Genomic DNA, 17354 nt, shown 5'->3' with positions numbered 1-17354 from the left:
TTATCTTTTCCCCCAATATTTTTTGTAACTGCTTGAATCACTTCAGCCACAGATGACAAGGGCAATAACCTGAGATTAACATCTATGAATGTCATGAATTTAGACAACAGAAACACTAATAGCATCTATGTCAAAAACATTTATTAGAACCCAGAGTATCCTTATGAGAGAAGTGTTATTAATGTTCTAACAACTGAAAAAGCTTTGTCAATTACACCATTTTTATGTGCCAGAAAGCTAAATCTGAGATGGAAAAAAACAATAGTTCCACTGCTTGAGGATGGCAGAAATTAAAGGGACTTTATATATTGAAGAGAAATTTGTGAAAGGAAAAAGTGTAAGGTAAAGAAAAAGAGCAGACATGAAGAGGATTAAGATTTATAATGGTTCACGAAGGAAAGTGGAAGGAGAAAGAAAAAACATTTGAGGTCATGACAGAACATGGGAGAAAGCTGTAGGGGAAAAAATCAAACATGGTAGTGTTATTCACTTTCTAGTGCTAGTCTGCATGGAGAGGGAGAGCTGTTTTAATCAGTTACTGTGTTGTTTCAAATGCTGAAGTAGCTATAAAGTTTCATAGAGGAACAATATAAGTATCAGTGTGATACCTCATGACAGAACTCATTCTGTTTTTTTGTTAAAGCTGGGCACATGAACGCTGTTCAGCGAACACCAAAATTTTGCAAAGTGAAGCTCTCAAAGGTAGGAAGCAAGAATGAATATAATTTTTGTAAAGTCAAATTGTGTACTAGGGCATATACAGAAAAATACAGTCTTTAGTTAACTGACTATTTACTACTTATTCAGTCATCCAACTTTTGGTATTCCTTTACTTTTTGGTGCGACCTTTATCATGTTATTTTGACATTGCATTTCATGTATAATATATGTATAAATTTTGATAATGAGACACTTCATGATTATTTTTTTTGTTGGTGGTGGTAACCATTATTTTATTTATTAGAAGTTTACCATGTGCCTTGTTATCTTCTCAGTGCATTATGTTCTCATTAAAAAGAAATACAGCAAATGTCTTAGGTACTGGGTTATATTTCATATTAAATGTTCTGTTAAATTCCCACTATGCTTCTTCCCTCAGGAGAGGTTGAAAATTATTCTATGACAGGTACATTCAATTACATGTTCTGCGGGAAAAAGCACAGTTCCACAGTTGACTACCTCCAGGTTATTATAAGTGAAATTCAAGATTATCTTTAGGGAACAGCCTAATTTTTCTTCTCCTAATGTGTAGAACAAATGCCAGCTAAAACCCCACATGAATTCCTGCTTGAAATCAGCAAGAAAGCAAAAAAAAAAAAGGAACCTCTCTCTAAAAGAAAATTCCTAATCCTGAAAAAAGCTTTATTGTATTTTCAAATTTTAAACAGATATAGAAGTAGTTGTTTTTTCAGTGGCAGATATCTGAGAAGATAACACTGCTCACTAGACTTCTCACAGATTAGATTCTTGGAAATAACTCCCCTGGGGTAAAGAAGGCTAAATGAGACAAATACTCAGACAGATATTGGCTTAATTTTAGATATCTGTATTAGTTCTGAATAAGTTCTTATAAAGAGCAATGCAGATAAGTCAGTTATTTGCTAAGAATCACCTTTTCTTCTCTTTGGAGAGTTTAAAGAGATGATCCTCCTACGTGAATTCCACTGTGAATTCCTTCACACCTTCAAGTGATTGAGCAATGGGGGGGGCGGGGCGGCTGAGGAACTGTGTTTGACTGATGTGTTTTGATTAATGTCATTCACTATTAAAACAGGATTTTTTTAGAAGTGGTGGAAGTATGTGGTAAGAGGAAGGCCCTGAAAGAAGAGTATATGGAGGTATAGTAGAGTAGTTGCTTATACTACCAGGCTAAGCTTAGGAAAAAAACAAAACTGTGCAATGAGCTCAAAGGGTGATAATTATTTTTATTTACTTTTTTTCCCGTTCAGTTGGCCAGGAGAACTACCATCACATTTACCATCTCTGATCAAGGAACAGAAACAAAATTCTAGCATTACTGGCAGTTTTGGAATTTTCTGTGCTGCTTTTTCAGAAGAAATCACAGACCCTCTGTTTCAATACCTTTAAAAACTGAGACAGAAAAGACAGTGAAGAAAAATTTAGTCAAATGAAAGAGCTTACAAATATTTGTTCCTTGAAAAATTTCAGATATTAAGAAAAACAAATTATATCAAAGAACCTTGCTTTCTAAATACATGTGCTTTCCTGCTAGCACAGTTTTTGTTGTTTATCGAACATTTATCAAACAGTATGAGTGAAACGAAAGTAAAAAAACAATAGTGGTCAATATTTGCCTACTTAGCTCTCAACAGGTCTTGATCTTTTAGTGCTGAGCCTTGCAGATAGATAACTCTCTGGGACCACATTGGGATTTGTAACACCCTTCGGACCTGAGCATCCATCTCAGTAGGACACAAAATAACGACATAATAGTCCTGTCAAAAACATAAGTGGGAATAGTCATGTTAATTTCTTATGTTATCATTTATTGTTGCTAGAAAATGAGTCAACAGAGACTCAGGATGTCAAAAACGTCTCTGATAATTCTCAAATTTCATTGACAAAAGTTATTTGAATACATGTGTTTAGAATACTGAATTCTTTAATAAATTCTTAATAAATTAATAAATTCTTTAATAAATGGCTGGACAGTTGTCAACTGCTCACAAAAGACTCCAGGGTGGCAACTAAAGTCCATGTAGAAACATTTTTGTTTCCATATGAGCAGAATTTTTTTTAGAGACAATTTACATTTCTGTCATTCTAGCTGGAAAATGTAGGAAGTTTTCAACAATCAAAAGGGAATTGTCTTCCCCCAAATTTTTTCCTCTACATTAACGGGCAGATGCAAACTCTGTTTCCTACAGGCAGTCCTTGGTAGGGAAAGTAAGGTTGCTCTGAAGTATACATGTGTGTACGTATGAAAAGGAGAGATAAACATAATGTGAGAGGAGAGCCTGAGTGCTTAGGACAGGCTTGTCGTAGAAGTCTTCCTTAGCGCAGACAGGCTTTTGCAGAAAGCTTAGTGCATTGGATCCAGTGCATCATCTGTATCCTCCAGCTTCCCATTTCAACTGTGAATGGAATCTATATAAGCTCTTTTAGGCCACGTAAGGAGTATTAGGACTTTTCTTCTTTGTCTCCAGTGAACTGCAGAGCCTGACTCATTCTTCAGGCTAGTTAACTAAATTTTGGATTTCAATTTGTGTTTGCATCTATAAAGAACTGGATTTCTTTGTGTATTTGCTTATGCCTCTTACTAGCTAATTATTTTGGGGAATATTTTGGATTTGGGATTTGTCAAATTGCCGCTCAGCAATTTGAAGATTGTATTTTTGTGATTTTTTGCACTAGTTAATGAAGCATGGTACCACAGATAACTTAGTAAAAGACATAGAGAAGATTTAGTAAAAGAAATGTCCTGTAGCAAAGCTAATGATAATGAATCCAAATTGCTATCTCATATAAATAAGTTTTTATATGATCAAAACAAGTCATATGACATCTGTTTGCATTAGCTAGGGAATACGTGTGCACTAAGAAAATCTCTTGTGTGTAATCTTTCAAGGTCTTTGTCCTTTAAAGTACATCTGTTTATTTCTTAAGTTCAACAATTCCAAAAGCATCTAATCTTCCTAAAACTGGCAAAACACAAAGCAAAATGCGAAAACCAAAAGACATTTGACTTCTGAAGAGTTTTGGATCCAGTCCCAAAACAACAGGAAAAAATAATTTGAGTAGTTTTCATTTATTTTCTATTTTGGGGTAGAATATAAGGAATTTGCATGGAAATATCTGTTTCTAAAAGGACTGGCATAATTCAACAAGACAGTAATTCTATCTATTTAGTCTATTTACCTCAATTTAAAATTAATGTCTCCATACTGTATCTCAGCTTGTTATTGCAATTATAGATTCCCAGTTCAGTCCGCTATTCCCAAATTCAGTTTTACAAATTAAAGACCATCTCAGAAGGCCATCCGCAAAAAATCAGTGTTTTGAGTTTCTTTTCTGTTTTTTTTTTTTTTTCACTGTAAGTACCTGCAATCTAGGGTGAGCATAGAATTCATTTAAGAAATCCATAAGTAAGTCAATCTTCAGAGAGCTAACACACAGCACAACATGTTTTTCCGTCTGAGCTCTGTGTCGACTGTAGTTACCACCGGACTTTTGTCTCTCCATCCACAAATATGCCAGCTGTTCAAACTGCAAGAGATGCCAATTGTCAGTGAAATACAGACAAGCAGATGAGCAGTACAGCTGTATCATGACTTAACAATGTTGCATTGTTCATCTCCTGCCTCTATGAAAACATGCCCTTAGCTTGCAATGTCTTTTTCTTTGTAAAAAGTTCTCTAGTAAGTGGGTGAGATGAATAGTAGGGTGATTGAAAAGCATGGCAGTAGAGCCAGTCTCTACCACACACAAATAGCGGGGTAAATCCATTAAAAGATCATGAGATTACAGTAAATCTTAACATTTTAGAAAAAAATGAAGGCTGTACCTTATTTCCTTTATGTATTTTATACCTCTGAGCTCTCTTTTTCCAGTGCCATGTGACATAAACGCTTCCCTCAAATGAAAGGTTAAATCTTCACACACACACAAGTGTATACTGTGAGTATAGATACTCGGATAGAAGCACCATTTTACTTAGTTTGGGCAATATCTCAGAGATTTTATAATGTTCTGAAGGTGACCTTCTGTATATTCTCTTATCTGTCTTATAAATTTAGATACAACTTAAATACACAGCAGCTGTTAATACAGCAAATTTGCCTTTGCCAGCTGAACAACATATGCAGGCTAACAGTAAACACTGCTCTACTAGTCTGAATCCTTTAGACTAAAGAGAATACTAAAACAACCAGTGCCATTGTAACAATCTGTAATAAAACATACAAACACCATTTCAAAGCTTCTTGTAAGTAATGTGCATTTAATACTGAGCTCAATTTAACTATACATCTGTATGATAGCTGCTTTTTCTCATCCACATTCAACTGATGGAGAGACTGAATCGTGAATAATAATTGATTTCATATCATAGCAGGACAAAAGCTCAGGAGGGAATGCCTCCCCATTCTGTGTATGAAAAACTATATGAAGCCCCATTATCACTACAAAGCTATAAAATAAAGTAGCTAATATTAGGTAAGTTTATGTTAAAGGGCAGTAGATTCCAGGTTATTTACTGGTAACGCAGAGCTCTTATGCCTGAAGTGTATTATCAGAACTACCTGAAAGATGAAATTTTTATTTTCTAGGAAATTCCAGATTTCTTAAACAAAAGCATATTTTAGTTTTTACTAGAATATATATTTTACTAAATTTCCACTGAGTGGGAATATAATTGTGTTAGTGCATATGTCTGTGCATGCAGACATTCAATATTTGGGTATAATGAAAATGTTCAAATAATGTCAAGAAAATGAATGCTGAAAGCTTGAGCTTCCAACCTCCCAGGGTTTCTGTGTTGTCTGCTCACGGTGAGCTTTAGTTCACTGTCAAATAAGCAGAGTCTGGAAACTACGGCTGTGTGAGAAACTCTGGAGCTTCGTGGTCTAGCAGGTCTACTATAAACTTTGATAAGCATGCACAATGTCTCCCCACATCCCCTTTTTGTGGCACAAGGTCTGGATGATCACCAGGTGTGGAACAGTTAACATTTTGGCAGAGCTTCCCATGTAATCTCAGGGTTTCTGTCATCAAGCCTCACCTAATGAGCTGGGAAATGTTCGGTACAAATTTAATTAAACTGATTGACTCCTTGAAATACTTGGATTTTCATAAATCAGCCTTTTCCTGTTGAAACTCTTAGAAGTTCTAAACTTAAGTAGGCATCAAAAATTCCTAACTGTGCAGTTGGCTCTGTGTGTGTGTGTGTGTACTGACGTACACAGCTGTGAACCCAATTTGCTTGAGTTGCAGATTTAATAAGATTTTTTTCAAGTTAGCACTGAGCAGCAAGAGCAGGAGAGGAAGTGGAGAGAACCAAGATTAGAAACACGGAGAGCCTGCAGAGGAAATGCTATACTCATAAGGAAAGTGCTGGCTACTGGGTTTTTTGGTTGTTTTTGTTTTTTTAAATTGCTCCATTAATAACAAACCCATGTCTCAGGATGAAGGAAGGGCTCTGTGGTACCTGACAGGAACAGAAAGCTTTCACCAACCAGCACTTGAAAACTGTTATTAGTGCTCTGTTTTTTAGTATAAATCTAGACTATAGGAGAACAGACAAAGGAAAAAGCAAGAAGAAAACCCTCAACAGAATAGGAGGTTATAGAAGATGGTTATTTTTTCTGACATTTTATATGCAATAATAATAGTAGCAATAAATTATTTCCGTTATTATTCTTTTGTTTTAAAAACAATTATAAAGAGAAGGAAAATCCACATTTACCTGTATGGGCAACACCACAAGAGCAACACAGATCATAATGACAACAAGCAGCTTTGAAGGCCATATCTTGGGTGTAACATCCCCAAAGCCCACAGTGGAAAATGTCACTATGCAGAAATAAAGGGAGTCAAAGAGAGTCAACCTGTTTCCTGCTCGTTCCAGATGCTGAATTCCACAAATACTATGTAGGAAAGAATGAATAAAGACACGAAAAATAAAAACTGTACTTAGGGTCAGTTCAAGTTTGATGATTATATGCGCAGAGAACTATTTATTTTCAGAATTCATCAATTGCTTAGCAAAGACATTTTTTCAAAGAAAATTGGTATCGAACCAGAAGTGTGTTAGTAGTATAATTTTCAAATATCATTTGTAATAAAAGAAACTCATTTTTTGATTATTTCAATATGATAGTCACAACTTTGTTGCTAGGTTTTGCTTAGTGGCTGTTGTGAGGGAGGGGTGGTATATAGAACAGCATGGATTGATGCAATTCCTTTCTAAACCAGAACAAAACAGATGGTATATAGTTGCCACCATTTAGAATTTTTTACAAACATCTTTTAACTTTTTCAGGGAGAGTTTGCTGGTATGGGAGAGAAAATGTACATACTGCTTTCTTTAAATCACTCTTCATGTTGGTCTCTATCCCTTTCTGTGGCAAGAGTTACTGGCATGAACTAGTTATGAGAGTATGTGTGGCATACTAGAAAGATAATGTTGGTAGAAAAGGGTACTGACTGTCTAGAATAAACTGAATGTGAGAATTGCAGGCTATCGAATTGTCAGAGGAGTAAGTGTCCAGGGTCAGCCTTCAGGTAGAAAGTGGAAGATGCCAACGGGTATGAAGATTCTGCTTGCTAAAAGTACAAAATAGAAATATAAGGCTTGGTTGTCTTTGATAGTAGAATGATTGAAGTTCATTCCTTCCAGTCACACACCCCTGTGAACAAGTAAATGGTAGCCCAAGTTAATCGGTAATTATTTCTCTTGTAATCAGTACGATGTGCTTTTGATTTTGAGAAGCAGTAGCAGAATCTGTCTACAGGTCTTACTGCTATTTCATACGTTGCAGATTTTAAAAACACTTCACTTTGAAAAAATATACCATGATAAAGAGCTTCCCAAGCTTAAAATATGATCTTCCCTAATACAGTAGAATTACTTAGATCAGTTCAAGCTTTTAAATTATATTCACCTATATGAAGAAAATCAATGTGTGAACCACCCTGAATAGTGTTTTTTCCCCTTGGAGTTAGCAGAATGATTTCTCCTCAGAGAATTAGAGATAATTGATAAATATCATACTCCTTAGTAATTATTCTAGAACATACCGAAGATTTTTTTTTTTTTTTTTCTTATATGGTATCCAGATGGTAATAGTCACTCATTAATATCTGCCATGGTAAGATCTTTGCATCACCAGGGAGACCCTGTGTTTATAACAGCTTTAGCAGTTGTTCTTCTGTTCTCTGTTCTGTTCTCCAAAAATAATTTAGCTGTGGGCAGTGGCATTTCCAGAACATATGGATCAAATTCCCAGTTTCCTTTTCACAGTTCTAGCATTTGTAGTTTTCACACATCTCAAAATGTTCTAAAAAGGGTGGGGATTTTTTTCCCCCGTTGTTTGCATAAGTTTCATACTTCAGTCAGAACTGATACTTTTATATTCCTATCCAATTTGTCCCACATTTTTCACTGGAGTTGTAATCTAGATCTTCCATAATTTCACTATGTTCCCAGTTTTTCTTTTTTTTTTTCTTTTTTTTTTCTTTTTTTTTGACAAAAAGGATAATTATATTTTTGTCCCTGAAAATATTAACAGAAGGACTGTAAGGAATTATTCTAATGAAGCTTTCTTTTGGTCACAGACAAGGAAGGTTTCTGCTAAATTCTTTTCCAATGTTAATTTGAAATAATGGAGTATACTGCAGAGGCACCCAAGTATGGAAAAAGAAGCTATTTTAATATCGTTATTCACTAAGTTATATGTAATTTTAAAGGCACAACAGTGATGAATTTTTAATTCTTCATTGTTATTATTCCTGATCACCTTGGTGCATTTTCTTCTCTTTAGCTGTCTTTTGAGGGTATATCTCTAAAAGATAAAACCTTGACTTCAGGAATTAAGGTTACAAGGGCCAGGAAAGCAGCAATTACACTGAGCCAGTGATATGGCTCCCACATAACAGGACTGTTACACCACTCCACTAGGTGTGTGAAATATCTGCAGATGGGTTTGTATTGAAGCATAATGCATGATCCTATCATTGGTAGAAATGTATTTTTTCTGATGGTGGTTCCTGTGAAATTGCTTAGTGTTTGTATATGCAAAACGGTCAATTTTACCCTTTGTATCTGACAGGATGGATTAAAATGTAAAAAAAATTGGTACTCTAGGGTTTTTTTTTTACATTATCAAGGAGTGAGACTTGTTTCTTCACTTTTTATTCTTTTTGTAAAACCTTAAAAAAAAAATGTAATAGTTGCTGGTAGGAAAACTCAAGTCTTCATGAAGGAGATATTTTCTGTTGTTGTTATTGTTGTTGTTATTATTATTATTATTCATGAGCTTTCCATAGCCAGCCCACCCAATCATACTTTAGCTTAACTGCAATAAGTTAATATATCATGAACCATTTCAGTGTTTTCTAAGTGAACAATAAAATTCCCATTGAATTTAGGGAGACCAAGATTTCATTTTATCAGCTGTACTCCCTTATAGTCCTATATATTTCTCTTCCTTGAAGCCATCAATATAATTTTGTGCCCGATCCAAAATGTTGTGGATTCAAGCTGTTTCTCCTTGAACTCAGTGGGCATGAGCCAGAGCTTCTCACATTTAGTTAACAATATTAAAGTCAGCAAGACATGTGAGCTATTTCTTCTTTGCTGAAGCAGAAATTCAGCTCTTCTAACAACTTGTTGAACAAATTAATTTCTTTCCTCAAAATTGCTTACACCTCATTTGCAGTTCTACCAAATTGTACTTGAAGCCCTAACTCTGAAAACAAAGGAATGATAAATCCAAAATTAGGTTACCAAGGCTTTATTTTACTGGGTGTTTTGCTGCTCTGCCTTTTGTTTTTACTAGAGTCAGAGATCACAAAACTGCAGGAAAACCTGACTTTCAAGGGACAATGTTATGGCCATCTAATTACCGAATGAAATATTACTTCTTTTACTCTTCCCCTGAGATCATTATACTTCAATCTCACCACCAGTGCCTCTTAAAGAAACGTTACTCGGCATCTATAGCATGTTCCTGTCTGTTTGGGCTACCTGATTACACTGCATAGAAGAGTGCAGTGGAAAGTTACTGGCTGTCCATGAAGCCAAGTCCACATGGATTAGTTATTCCATTCCCCACAACTTATTCACATCTTTTAATATAACCTAATGCTTTATATGAATATTAGTATCAACTTCTTGTTTTCTTGTAAATTAAGTGTTAAGCATTATTTTTAAAAGATGTATAAATACTGCAGGTACCAATACAGACAGTGATGTTCTTGTCTGCTTTCTCGTATTTCCTGACATAATGAAATATGCAATAACTCGGACTTCATCTTTTGGCTGTTTTGATATTTTATGGTCGTATTTTTATCTCCTTGTTCTTGTTTGCTTCCTCCTCCTCTTTCATCCCATGAAGAAACAATAATTTACTTGGTCATCCCTGGACAAATATGATTTCATGCAGGAAAGGAATGTTTAGCAAAGGCAATGCTCACACCAACTTGTTCTTGCAGAGAAAATAAGCCACTGTAATAATAAATACACAGAAAATGCCTAATTAAAACATAAGGCCCAAGTCAGCACCTTCTATACCAATTTTAGGTTTCCTGTAAATTCAGCAAGGCTGTCTTTTCATAGTGGATCTAAGTGAGCAGTTACAACAAAACAAAATTGGTTTAATGGAAAGGAGATTTAATATTACCAAAAAAACCCACAGAAACCCAAGCCATGGGTCTGCTAAAGCAAAATAGACTCAGAAAATTTATTAAAAACTTATGGAGAACAAAAGTGTGATTTTAAACACTACTACTACTGCACTTGAAAAACAGACAGTAAAGATAGTAACATGTAATCTCTGAAGATTAGTCATGTTTAGCTTAGGTATCATTTGAACTTTTGAGAGTTCAATCTGAGTTTTACTGGAAGTTTTCTTTCTAATTCCAGGAATCTTTGTTTGCTTGAGTATTTTATGTGCCAAAACTAACTTCTGTTTGTAAATAACCTATCTCCACATTCAGTACAGAAATGAATACTGTAGAGTAAAATAACCCCTGAGATTAAGTCAGATTTTTGTCATGCTGCAGTAGCATGTCATAGAAATGGACATAACAAGAACCATTTGGAAGTACTGTTCATTAACTATCCTTATTTATAATCATTAATAATCTGTTTTATATCGCTTTGTATTTTCATTTGTCAGTGTTGCCAAATATGTCTGATTTCTACATTTTTATTTTTACTTTTAGAGGAAATTATTGTTTACAGGTACAACCTCTTGAGCTCTAAAATAATGCACCAGAGGCTGAAACCAAAAGTTAGAGATCCTTAGGTGTCTTCAGGATTAGGTAGCAACTAACAACATTGTTTTCTTTGGACTTTAACTTTGAGCTTTAACTTGTATAATTACTTTGTTGTGTTTTAAGTAGCTAGCTACAGGGACTAGCTAACAGATATGTTGAAATCAATGGGGATTAATTTTATCGGGTTCAGTGAGATTCTGTGGTACAGGCTCAGTGCTTATATACTACAGAAGTTACATCTGAAATAACTCAGAAATACAGTAATTTTGTGTATTAAGTAAGTGTTCCCAGTAGTTTCTCACACCCAAAACTCTTTAAAGTTTCCACATACCCTACCACAGAATGGGGATGTTAGAACAAATTACAAATTAAATTATGATTATTTGATTGTTCTGTACTGCCAATTGCTGTTTGTATTATTTTAAAATTTTCTGATGCTACTGTCACAGATTTTTTTGTTCTTTATGAGAAAAATTGGAATGAACCATCAGTCAGCAAAATTGTTGATATACCATCAACTGCAGCAAATATCTATGGGTGAAATTCAAATACAGCGAAATACTGAAGAAGACAACCATGCTAACTTTCCAGGAAATATATGGGCAGGCATTTGAGACATATTTTACCACTATAGTGGCTGTAACTATCTGCTTAAGGAAATGAAGATTTGGAAGAGTTCACCCAAGACGTTTAAAGAAACTTCCTCAATCTTTACACCAAAATAAAATGTGGCTATAGAACAGTCCATACTTCAGTCTCATTCTGGGAGGCATACAATACCTCTTAGAAGTCTGACAAATGCATAGAAGTTTTGCCTGAAATAGGCAAAATGTGCTCACTACTTGCCAAAGATGTTAATATTAAGCTGGTGCTAGTCTTAAGTCCTCGAAATGAAAGTGACGTTAGGACTAATGCTGTATCTGGAGAATGCCCTGCTTTGTACAGAGGCAAACAGGTTGTCATACTGGAAGTTGTTTCTGTGGGGTGTTCTGTCTTCTTTAGGGCATTGATGTGGATCCAGATGCAGTTTGGTGCTATATTTTAAAATCAGACATTATTGGAAAAGCAATTCTCAGTGCTTGTAGAATTAGCATACATAGAATCATTAAACACTCAATTTACACTTCACAAAACACTGCGTTGAATGCTGATATAACTGGAGTGACATTAAAGTGGCATTTTTTTCATTCACTGTATCAGATACATATAGAAACATTGTATGTTGACTTCTGAATGATAATACATGTCCTCTGAATTTTAGTTATCTTTTTCCTATGAGACACTACTGAGCTGTGTATTCTAGTCCTACAAAGGTGAAGGTGTTGCTAACCACCTTACCTATGACCTAAAAACCTAATGCTTTCTGATAGAACCTCTGATTCTTTCGTAAATTATAAAGAAGAGGCAAAGAAAAAGAACAAGGGATGAGTGGAAACTACAGCAAGTAAATGAGTGAAGAGAAAATACTCCAGCCAATAATAAAATGTCTATCCTGTCCAAACATCCCGAAGCTGAGGTTGTAAGTTGCTGAAAACCAAATGCTTCAATTTTTTCCAAGTCCTGTAATGCTTTCTCAGGTTTTTTATAAAACCTTTTTTTTCCTCAACATTTATTTTCTGAAAAGCAATTTTCCATAAACAGCATTAAAACAGGAAAAAAAAAATTACTAGTATAAGTAGATGTGCAGTTTCTAAAATGTTACAATGACAGAATCTGGTACAATATATCATGTATAATATATGAAATTTAAGAATTACAATGAGAAGTTCCAGTTTGCACCTTTCATTCCATATAGAAGGCTTTAAAGCTGCAGGAATAACTGAATTCCAGGACATAGAAATGAGTAATTGCATGCAAGACAGTGAAAGGAATGAGGGAGAAATGCTGATTGGAAAGAAGATGAAGGTTGTTATGCTGTATTTAAAGTAAGTCAGTAGAGAAATATACTTGCTATTCTTAGTTGGTAACAAATGATCCTGCGAATGCAGTAGATCATGCTGAAATGTATTCATTGACTGGACAAAAAAAAAAGATACTGCTGGACATTGTGGTTTCTTAATATTCAAGGACAAAATTAATGTTATAACAAGTATCCTAGATATTTTTGCAACTCTAACGCCACTTCATCAGACAGACCAATGTAAATCTTTATTTTTCCAGAATATTTTCTTTTCAGAGATGGGCATATGTTTTCATACAACACTCTCCCTTTTTTTCAGAATCACAGTAGTGAAGGGAAAGACTCAGATTACTTCAACAGGCTTTGAATCAAACTCTTCGGCTCTGTGGGACTTTGAATACAAGCTGAGGTAGGGGTGAAGAACTCTTTCTTTCACTACACAGCAATCCCACCATGTCAGAAATTAATTCTGAATTTCTCTTCAGCTGGAAAGGTCAGCTTTTTCTGTATTCCTAGTGTATCTTTATCCTAAATGATGGTGTTGGATGATATCATTATTGCTTACCCATAGTGTCTAATATAAGCATTTTCCTTCCCCAAAGATCAGTACAGTATATGCAGCTAATGGTTGCAAAAGCTCAACTTATAAAAATAAACTTCCACTAGTAAGCCATGTGACTTCCAGAAACTGCAGAACATCTTGTTAAGCAGAATAGGATATTATGAAATGACCAACTGTATATAAATATTTGTTGAAACCGAGTGAGGACCTTTCTACTCCTGCTGCTGCATTTTGTGAAATGAGAAGTGAAGCTGCAATAAAGCAGCTCTGGTCATTGAGACTGCGCAAGTGGAGTCCCACTGTGGGCAGCATTCAGCTCAGTGTATTTCCATAAAAAGGTCTGTGCACACTTCAGTCTGTAAGTCTAAACTAAAAAGAACTATCTGTATTTTTGCATGCTTTCAGTCTGCCCCAGAGCTTTGATGGTAAACAAAGTAAACCTTGACATTCCAACATCAGTGCATCAATACTGTTGCAGCTAAGAGCCTGCTGGAGTCTGAGGTTTTGGACTGCACACACAAGGAGCCAGTAACTATTCAGGAAACAGAATCATGCAGTCAGTACTTCAACCACCAGATACTCTTCACCTGCAAGGCATTACAGAATTAGGTAATATTACATACCTGTCCTTGCTCAGGAAGAATAAGTAATCTATTGCTCAGAATACTCAGAAATTATATGTGTTGTGCTGGAAAATTCAAATGCAAACTTCTAATTTAATACACCTGATACATTATGCTTTGGAACATCATGCTTAATGTTTCTTGCAATAGTTTTGAAACACTCTTAAGGGTGTAACATTTGTTAAGCAAACCACCCACACTCCCTCGATCAAACTGAATTAACAACTGAAAGATTCATTATCTGAATATTTGTTAAATGTGTGTACGCAGCATAGGAATTGGAGACAGAGGTATTGATTATGACCAGGTATGCATTTCATTTCCTAGTGACACAATGCAGTCCACAGTTATCCTTTTAGCATAAACAATAAAAAGTAATAAAAATCCTTATAAATATGAAGAAAACCTAAAAAATGCAAACTAGCTCTAGGACTGTGTTTGGATAGCTGTCTGAACCTAAGGTTGGTTTGAGGTAACTCGTGGAAAATTATATTCAATTTCCAAAGCCTGGTATTGTACCACTACTGCTATAGAAGTTGTTTAATTATGTACTTGACAGATTTTAAACATGCTAAACTTGGATTTTAATCACCAGATTTGTTAAAGAAAAATCTTGAATCATAGAAGGTTGGCTAAGAGAAGCCAATAGTAATAAAGAAATGGAAACTCAATCTTTTAAAACTGAGATCAGGTTATATCTACTATGGAAGCACCACTTTTTTTCTTTTTTTTTTTTTTTACTTGCTCCTTTCTGAAGGAAGTAATCATTATTGGTTAGATTGCTACTGGAGATATGGAATATCCAGCTTCATATTCATCCTCTATGACTGCAAATTCAAACCCACACCCTGTTTCTTTCCTTTTTATGACAGTGATGGAGAGAGATGGTAAGAAGAGGTGAAAAGATTCTCAAGTTGGATGGATAAAGTTTCCAAAAGGACTCAGAAAAAGTGGCCAACATCCATATTGGATTAGGCAAAATGCTCCTCTAATTCAGTGTCCTCCTTCTGCTGAGAGCAGTAATAGATTTTTAATGAAAGAATAAACAAAAACAGTATGGAAAGATCCTTCCGTGAAACACTCTGCCTGCATTAAGAGAACTTGTAATAAGACTTCAGTATGCATACCCTAGTTGTGGTCCAAGAGCAGACTTTCTCTGATGGAGGGTGAATCAGCTCTGTGTCCAGCCTAGCCCAGGTACACTTCAGTCTCACTACAGACATTTACTTGTTGTAAACAAGCCTGCAGTTCCTGACCTTGAAGTATCCTTTCTAATGTTTACATGTATTCTGTACCAAACCTGCCTACAGTGAGAGTGTTTCCAGACCTCACTGAAACGCGTAGTATCTTTCAATGCCTGGAAAATCCCAGACGCCAGTATTCCTTTATGGCAGCTTACTAGGTTTATGCAGCACCTTGTGTGCATCTGTAGTGGTAAAACACCTTAGCTTCAGTCTATTTGGATAGTTTGTCCACAACATATCTAGTTTACTAAATTTTTGATTCCCATATAAGCTAGGCCATGGAATTAAGTAAATGTTTAGGAAAAGAGTTGATTCAATACAATTTTACAAACACTTGAGACAGGATCGATCTCAGATGATTTACAACCTTACAACTGTTACAGCATTATGATATAATCTATAAGCTACTGATAAAATGATTTTGTTAATTTTCAACATAACTGAAGCCATAGCATATTTTAATGACAAATGGATTTAATTTTATTGTTATGTACTCATTTTGATTTATCTTAGACTCGAAACCTGACAACTTCTCTTTTCCTAGTTCCTTCCTTTTAGGACAGGCTTTTTATGGAACAGGATTTTTGGAATTTTCCTCCTAGTTTTCCCTTCAGTTCTGGTGGTCAAAATTCTCTCCTTATTAGATTCTGCCTTTTCATTTTATTCTCAAGGGTATTCATCATGGATCTTCCTTACACTTCCATCCATTTTCACATCTCCTCGACAGCCTCTCATTTGTTTGCATGTTGAGTGCAACTCTTTTTTGCTGCTCTCGTTGCTGCTATTAAAACAACCGCTTCAGGACAAGCCAAATTACCTTCTTCTAGTTGCAACATGTTCTTGTTAATAACACCGTAAACAAAAATTAATTTATCAGAAATTTACAGATGAGTAATAATCAGGAAGAATGGTCTTTCTTGCACTGCTTACCCTGCTGTGAAACTCAGACCAATAGTAAATACAGGCTGGAGTGGTCTAAAACTTGCAAGTGATTCACAGCAGATACCACTTGTCTTATCCACCTTAACCATAGGCATGAAGGATGCAGCCCTTTGGAAAGCTCACAGGTGAAATTTTCCTTTCCAGCTTAAATTTCCGTAAAACATATTCTGTTGCAGAATTATACCTAAGCTCTGTCAGAAGTGAATTTTACTTGTAGACAATGAAGAAACTGATTTCTGCTTGCCTTATTTATCTCTCACTCACGATCTTTTAATATGCTATTGCAGCCAATCCTCTCTATCTGCATTAAGCTCATCTTTTTCCCAGAAATTTTCATTCACATTTGTTTTCATCACCAATTATCTAAAAGGACTGCACAGTATAATGATAACGATGACAATCTTTATCATTAGAAGACATGGAGAACTAAGACTGGTATCAGAAAGCTGACTGTTCCTGAGCCAGAACGTAGGCTCTGAGGCCCCCCTGAAGCATGGTCTCCTCACAAATTCTACCCTTCTCATTCCAGGTCCTGCAAGTCTAGCTTGTAGAGTGATTATTCCATATAGCAATATATTTTTATGTGATGTATAACTGAAGCAAGAAAAACTAGTCATGGAGTATCATTTACTAGAAACAGTTTTTCATATGTTTACTGAGCTTATGGATTCTTTTATTAGGCATCCAAAAGGGAGAAAAGCACTTCTTGAGAAAAACAACAGAATAAGCATTTGGAAGACTAAAGGGTGAAGAAATAGAAGACCCAGACATGTAGGCTAGAAACTGATGAGAAATATCTGTTTCTCATGGCAGCTGCTTGCTGTGCTTTATATAATCTTTCTGAGAACAAAGGAGAGGTTTGCAGATACGGAGAGGAGATAGATGGAACATGATGGACTTACTCAAACATTTTGAGAAGCCCAAATGAAGACCACTGTGAAATGCTATAGTTATGTAGGAACACAGAGACAGAGATCTGTTGTGCTCCTTCTATTGCACAATGTTTACACTTACAACGAGGAGCTCATTCTGCAGATGAATGTTTATAGATCAGTGAATGCAAAAGCTTTATGATAACTTAAATGAGGATGTAATATACTCCATTTTGGATTTTATTATTGCAC

General features: G+C 35.3%; 1 protein-coding gene across 4 annotated transcripts in view; it reads right to left on the bottom strand.

The window, feature by feature from the left end:
• The window catches only part of KCNT2 (potassium sodium-activated channel subfamily T member 2), a gene marked incomplete at both ends in the record, with an annotated part of 153843 nt that overhangs the window by 64282 nt on the left and 72207 nt on the right, over positions 1–17354 (bottom strand). For all 4 annotated transcript variants that reach the window (XM_082314689.1, XM_082314690.1, XM_082314691.1 and 1 more), the window contains 3 exons: positions 2320–2456; positions 4063–4227; positions 6425–6605. In XM_082314689.1, the coding sequence (XP_082170815.1) occupies positions 2320–2456; positions 4063–4227; positions 6425–6605 (483 nt within the window). The remainder of the gene's footprint in view (positions 1–2319; positions 2457–4062; positions 4228–6424; positions 6606–17354) is intronic.

The sequence above is a fragment of the Platalea leucorodia genome (genome assembly GCF_965183815.1).
Source record: "Platalea leucorodia genome assembly, chromosome: 5".
Classification (NCBI taxonomy): Eukaryota; Metazoa; Chordata; class Aves; order Pelecaniformes; family Threskiornithidae; genus Platalea; species Platalea leucorodia.
Note: the sequence above shows the minus strand (reverse complement) of the source record. Positions and strands in the feature narration are given on the sequence as shown.